The sequence below is a fragment of the Brassica oleracea genome, chromosome C8, assembly GCF_000695525.1.
Source record: "Brassica oleracea var. oleracea cultivar TO1000 chromosome C8, BOL, whole genome shotgun sequence".
NCBI lineage: Eukaryota > Viridiplantae > Streptophyta > Magnoliopsida > Brassicales > Brassicaceae > Brassica > Brassica oleracea.
The window spans coordinates 24,278,247-24,285,820 of NC_027755.1; the positions used below are offsets into that span (position 1 = coordinate 24,278,247).

General features: G+C 36.5%; 1 protein-coding gene and 1 pseudogene across 1 annotated transcript; one reads left to right on the plus strand and one right to left on the minus strand.

Moving 5' to 3' along the window:
* Positions 1–996: 996 nt before the first annotated feature.
* On the minus strand, positions 997–4,164 carry LOC106307681 (annotated as a pseudogene).
* Positions 4,165–5,863: 1,699 nt separating this feature from the next.
* Positions 5,864–6,772, plus strand: LOC106307682. Its single transcript, XM_013744699.1, has 3 exons — positions 5,864–5,962; positions 6,114–6,284; positions 6,456–6,772. Exons 1-3 carry the CDS (start codon positions 5,869–5,871, stop codon positions 6,551–6,553), a joined length of 363 nt encoding a protein of 120 aa, XP_013600153.1. The 5' UTR covers positions 5,864–5,868; the 3' UTR covers positions 6,554–6,772.
* Positions 6,773–7,574: the final 802 nt, after the last annotated feature.

Consider the following 7,574-nt stretch of genomic DNA (forward strand, 5'->3'; position numbering starts at 1 on the left):
GAGACAAATTATCATCGAACGTGCCATTGACTTGGCGCTCTATATGTCATATGTAATGTAGGTGGAACAAAAGAGACGATGACCATGAGGAGGAACTTGGAAGGAAGTGGGCACGTCAATTCCAAAATTGCAACTCCGGGGAGCACGTCACGGCACTCCGGACAGAAAAACATTCAACATGAACCGTCCAAAACTCGTCCTGATCAGTTGAAGTCACGCATAAGTTACGAAGGTACCGATACCAGTAAATGTTCTTATTATACTAAAAATATAGACAAAATGATTATGACTTTAATATATTTATAAATATTAGCAAATTGATCGAAAATAGTGGGTTTATACCGAATTATATTGGATTATGACCGTAGGCAATCATATGTTTCTTATCATAACTGTTTACAGCCCTTAAAAGATCACAAGTACCATGCACCTCCCGCTACCCATGTCACCGTTCAAGTACAGCTCAGCCTCCAAGCTCTTCCAACAATGGTCGTTCCTAATCCTAAGGCACACACACGTGGTTAGTTTATATTTCTGTGATTATTATTCATTTGTTTGCAAGTGTAAGAAACTAGATCCTTGTATTACCTATCATATCTATTTTAATTTTTCAGCATACCCTTTGTAACCTTTCTTTTCTCAAAATTTCATTATATTCACCGATCGACTTTAATAACACACTTTTAAGCCATTGGTCAGGTTTGTATATAATAGAAATTCCAAGTCCGAAACCTGTTTTTCCAGTTTCTATCTCTGGAAAGATCTAGCTGCAAGGAATCTATATCTTTTGACGTTATCTTGTTTAGAGGTAAAAACAAATACTTATTCGCATTGTTTCCTGGACATGAATCATCTTGTTCTGTCAAAACCAGAAATCCTAATTCACTTCGAACGCAAATACAGTTTCAGATCACTAGAACAGAGTGTCAACCCGCTAGTTTCAGAACCCACTTTCAACCTTAAGGCAAAGGTGAGGGTGCGATCTGTAGACTTTTATTATTATTAGTCAAGTTGTATTCTTAAATGCTAGGTCTAGGAATTTGGTATGTTTGATTGTTTGATGATTATTTGTGATGATAATGTTGATGACGATCTGTTAGTTGATAAATGTCAAAGTGATAAGTGATGAAGTTGTTAGGTAAATATTAAATGTGTAAAGTCGGACGGAGGACGAGGACATAGCGATCCCGTCAAAGCCCGTAAACCGGCTGACGAGCCCAAGGTGGCGTACGGCCTTTCGAGGTGACGGCCAGCCTAAGTTGTCATGTTATTATTAATATTGGAAATGGTTATGAGATGAAAAATGTTAATGCGATTAATGAATGTGTATTTAAATAAATGATGTGTTATGTTTGTTAATTGCTTAATATGTTGGGTGATGAATGCTCTAGGACTAGTATTTTCGCATGCAAGTTAGTTAATAATGTTAGGAGTCATGTGGGCAGAAATGATCATCGTCACTGAATGACTGTGTGTTATTCACCCCTTTCCCTCTTTCCTTTTCAGTGTATGCAGGTGTTTCTTGTTGTTCAAGTTAGGGCACAAGAGTATGATTTGGGAGACGGGCATTACAATAACACTTTTTCTGAAGAGCCTTTTGGTAAAGAACGTACAGGAAGAGAAACCTGCATGGGTTTTGATTTCGGATTAAGAGAGTCCCTCCGTGTTTTGGCATCAATCACTCCAGCCTGCTAAAACATAGAAGGTAATGAGACCAGAATATATATATATATATATATCTTCCTAAGTAAAAAAAACTTTTGTAAACCTTCGAGTTCTTCAGCAAGCGTGTCTTCTCTACAGGCCTTGCACCAGATTTGGAAAGCTGAACAACGTGGAAAATGCATTAGCAAGGGTTCACACACATTAACTATGTCATGTTTGGTTTGGTCATGAGAGAGAGAGATGTTACCTCCTTTTGTTTGTTCTCAGCAGTGTTGTTGCTTTTGAGTCCATAAGATGAAGAACGAATAGCACTAGAACCACTTCTCTTCTCCAGGCTACTTGATTTTGTAGGCCTATTGTTTAGGACAAGAATCGAACTTTAAGACTTAACATGAGATGATGAGTTTCTGTAAACCAGGTCACATGAGTTATATATATATATATACCTGCCATTTTCCTTCTGACATGATGGAATACTAGTTGCCTTTGCAGGACTCTGTTGTTGAAGTAGCTGATCAGTGGATAATCATTAACAATCGATGAAAACAAAAAACATAAATGAATATTACCAATATACCTGCTTTTGCTCGTCGGCAGAACTTGTGAAGTCATAACTCTTTTGGATGTTTTAAAGGCACGTTTCACAATGTCTTTATCTCCCATCCGCTCCATAATCAATGACTTTCTAGTGCTTGTAAGAGCACTAGGATCAGATGTAGATGGACCAAGACTCATAGACATATGCAACGACTTTGAAGCGGTTTGTTTGTTTCTCAGTAAAGAAGAAGAGACGTTTTCTTTCTTCACCGTAGACAATGGAGTGGTTTTTGAAGCTGGCTTGTACACTCTTGGAGTTGAGGCATTTGAGATAGGTGCTGGTGGTTTCTTTGTTAGTTTCATCATGTTTTTGAACTCCTTGCTCGGTGGAGTTTTCTTACTTGTTGCAATCTTGTTAGTTGTCTGTTTTGTCCTCACCTGATCAGGCTGTAGAGTAATGAAGACACAGGAACTAAGCTCTCTGTTTCAACATATCTCAAGAACCACAAGAATGCTTACCATAGGAGAGTTTCTTGTACGGTTGATCACCACGTTAACATCCTTCTTGGTTAGTTTTGAGGGTTTCTCTATTTCCATCTCCGTCATTGGCGTTTCATTTGATAGAACTTTCTCTCCAATTTGTAAAACCTCTTCTGGTTTCTCCTCCATGAGGGCAACCTCTTCTACTATCTCCAGCTTAGGACTATCCAGACTGTTGTCAACTTCTTCCTTCATCTGATCAACCGAGCTTTGACATTCCTTGACAATGATAGTTTCTTCATTAACCTCCTTCACCTCACTAGCAATATCAGTCACATGCTTATCTTCTTCACAAGTGAACTGCCCATTACATTCTTCATCAATTTCGCCTTCCATGCTCCCCTGATTTGTAACGACCGATCTAAAAGAAGCATTCTTTTCCATTTGTTTCTCATGATCAAAGATCTCAGCTTTCCTCTCAGCGATCTTCTTGTAATGAGCTTCGAAATAGGCTTTCTTTTGAGCTACAGACCCTGGAGTAGCAAACTTACCAACTTCCTCCAAGTACTTGTTTGGAGAGAAAGCAGAGAACTTCTCCCATGACAGTATATCATTCTCAAACCTACCAAATGAAACAGACACTTGCAGGCTCGGGTTCGATGAAGCCACCGGTTTATCTTCCATCAAACCATAAAACCCCTTATGGACGCAAAATCAAGACCCCTCCATCAAAAAGACCATGTTTTCAAGAACTTGGAAGATCTCTACAAAAGAACAGTCAAAGGCAATAGTACCTTATCGTCAATAGTGGCAACACTAACTTGCATCTCCCCCATTAATGCTCAGCAGAAGAACACCACAAAATCCACAAAATTTGTATCAACCATAAGCCATTTCCATCTTAATTAAAGAAGGATCTAATTGCTACTTTCACTTTTGTAAGTGTTTTTAACACAAGACAAACCCTTTAATTGTGAGCAAACTCTGATTCTTGTCGGGAAGTGTACTTTAAAATGGATAAAGCATTCAAATAATTGAAGTTAAAAAGGAAAGACCCTCAAAAAATCTTCTTCAATGATTGAACACTTTTGAAGGAGAGAGAATCTAAAGAGAAAGACAAATGAGGATCTACCGCAAATTTTACCAGAAAAAATAAGTGAAGATAACCAACAAACAAATGATGATCCACCTTTTTCAGAGTTTAGATTTCTGCTTCGGGGGGACACACACAACACACAAAAGTTGAAACACGGTTTTGTCTAAAAGTAAAACACCAATGTAGACTTTGACGAGAAACAGGAAGACCTTCCAGGTATTAAATGCAGATTTAGCAAGTGGAAGACAGAGAAAGATGAAAAGCAAAAATAAGAAGAAGAAGAAGAAGAAGAAGAAGAAGAGGAGGAGATCAGACTCGGATCATAAAATGAAGACAAAAAAGTCGGTGGGACCAGTTATTAAAAGTAGTAGTACAAGTGTGGAAGTGATAACTTATACTATTCCGTTTCTAGTTGTAAATAGTTTTGCTTAAAACCACAAATATTTAAAAAGTTGTTATTTTTAAAAAATATATTATTTAATCAATTAATTCAACCAATTATAAAAAAATCTAACATTATTTTATTTGTTACACAATATAAAATAAATAAAAAAATGGATTAAAATATGTAAATTTTTTTTCGTTAAAACTACCTGCATTTCGAAAACAGAGGGAGTACTATACTAATCTCTGCTAACTAACTAGTAACACGATAGTTTGCTTCTTTATTATTCATCGAATTAATTAAAAAACCATCGTCTTTGAACGTGCGGGGGACCACAATCTTCTCAAGTCATCGGTTAACTTCAACGCCAACAAGTTGTGGACAAAGAAAAAAACGTATTTGGGCTTTCACAGCCTAGCCCATTACTAATCACAAAACAACGCTTTGTGTACTGTCTTATACAACGCTTTGTGTTTATCGTCATGGTTAGATAACAAAACATATATATGATCCTTTAGCGAACAAGAAGAGCACCAAAATGAAAAAAAGAAAATTTCTCCCCAAAAGAATTTTTTTATTTTCCGATTTTTTTCAGAAAAATAAAAATAAAAAAATCGTAGTAAACCTTCTTCTCATGCCATTTTTTATATTCCATTGATCAGGAACGACCAGGCAGATCGACGAATGATAACGGATCGATCGGTCCCACTAGATCGAGCACCTTCAACGTTTAGTTTTTTTTTTCTGATTTGAGGATTTTAAATGCTTTCTTTTATTTTAATTATTTATTATATTTTAATATTCAACAATTGTTTTGTTAATTGTAATTTCGAATTTATAATGGAAACTAAAGGCATTATTGCCATTTTAAAAATAATTAACCTAATGTGACATAAAATATATGAGATCAATCTAAAGAGACATAGTTACCATTTTTTGGTCTAAAAAAATAATTTTCCTTAAAAAGTAATATTAAAAAAAAAAAAAGAAAAAGAAAAGAACATGTAAAAAGAAATATCTAAAAAAGACTTTTAACATACCGTATTCAACTTTTGTTAAAATTAAATTGTCATTATTTAAATAAAAAAACACTAAGATAATAATATTTTAGAGCATGATTAATGGATGATTTTTAGAGTGAGGTTCTTAGCGGAATATAATAACCTGTCTCTTAACTTTTAACTAAAAAAGCTAAGAACCGGTTCTTAATCATGCTCTTAGAGCATCAACAACGGTAAAGGGTTCTTAAGGGTTTTTTTTATTTTTTTTTATTTTGTCTGATTTTAAAAAAAATTAAAAATTAAAAACGAACCAATCGTGGACCGCCACGTGTCAGTGGACCCCGCAAAAAATGGCAAAACCCTCCCAAACTCGCCTCTTACGGAAGAGATAGAAAAGGCAACCCTAAGAATAATGATGAGACCCGTATGATTTTAAATTATTTTCTTTTAAGAGGCAGCTTTAATAATCCGCGTTGTTGATGTTCTCATAGACTACATATTGAAAGTGGAGTTCTACCCATTAAAGGCGCTCTGAGGCAATAAGTAACACAATGCAAACCATTTGACCGAGTCAACCATAAGACTTGTCAAGCTAAGACAAACAGAACACAAGTCGTCCATAGCGTCAACCCCATTCCTCTCTTCTCTAATCTATATAAATGCTTGAAATGTAACCAAAGTGATCATCACTCACCGGTATTAAGATGGCGGCTTCTGTACTCTCGTCCATCATTTTCTTCCTTCTTTTTATCATGCCTTCACTTTTTGTTGATGCTCATATGGAACACCGTAAATTAAGTGAGTCTATACCTCTATAAGATAATAGACTAGTTTTGAATCATTTTCTGTTTACTCTATTAGTTAATTCATAACTTCATATATAGCTTAGAGACAAATTATCATCCAACGTGCCATTGACTTGGCGCTCTATATGTCATGTGTAATGTAGGTGGAACAAAAGAGACGATGACCATGAGGAGGAACTTGGAAGGAAGTGGGCACGCCAATTCTAAAATTGCAACTCCGGGGAGCACGTCACGGCACTCCGGACAGAAAAACATTCAACATAAACCGTCCAAAACTCGTCCTGATCAGTTGCAGTCACGCATAAGTTACGGAGGTACCGATACCACTAAATGTTCTTATTATACTAAAAATATAGACAAAATGATTATGACTTTAATATATTTATAAATATTAGCAAATTGATCGAAAATAGTGGGTTTATACTGAATTATATTGGATTATGACCGTAGGCAATCATATGTTTTCTTATCATAATTGTTTACAGCCCTTAAAAGATCACAAGTACCATGCACCTCCCGCTACCGATGTGACAGTTCAAGTACAGCTCAGCCTCCAAGCTCTTCCAACAATATTCGTTCCTAATCCTAAGGCACACACACGTGCTTAGTTTATATTTCTGTGATTATTATTCATTTGTTTGCAAGTTTAAGAAACTAGATCCTTGTATTACCTATCATATCTATTTTAATTTTTCAGCATACCCTTTGTAACCTTTCTTTTCTCAAAATTTCATTATATTCACCGATCGACTTTAATAACACACTTTTAAGCCATTGGTCAGGTCTGTATATAATAGAATCGTTTTGGTATTGCCATATAAACCAACTGTTGACATGAAGAATTAAACAAATGGAAGTAGTGGAAGAAGTGAGAGTAGTGGTCATATCACTTACCAAATGGGGAGGAGTGGCTAGTCCACTACTAGTTACTGGAGGAAGTGGGAGGAGTGGCCATATCACTTACCAAATGGGGAGGAGTGGCTAGTCCACTACTAGTTACTGGAGGAAGTGGGAGGAGTGGCCATATCACTTACCAAATGGGGAGGAGTGGCTAGTCCACTACTAGTTACTGGAGGAAGTGGGAGGAGTGGCCATATCACTTACCAAATGGGGAGGAGTGGCTAGTCCACTACTAGTTACTGGAGGAAGTGGGAGGAGTGGCCATATCACTTACCAAATGGGGAGGAGTGGCTAGTCCACTACTAGTTACTGGAGGAAGTGGGAGGAGTGGCCATATCACTTACCAAATGGGGAGGAGTGGCTAGTCCACTACTAGTTACTGGAGGAAGTGGGAGGAGTGGCCATATCACTTACCAAATGGGGAGGAGTGGCTAGTCCACTACTAGTTATTTATTCTTCCACCATTGAGTGCTTATTGCTTTTGTTTCCTTTAAATACACCATGTATGTTACACAATTAAACATACAATTCAATACAAACATTTCTTTCATTCTCTCAATCTCACAAATTCTCTCATTCTCTTAAATTCTCAAATTTCTCTTCTCTCTCAAATACTTACGGTTACTTCACTCCTTTTTTACTTTGTTCGTGTGCTTCATCACGGTTAAAACACTTAGAAGCTCTCATAATCCCACAAATTATCA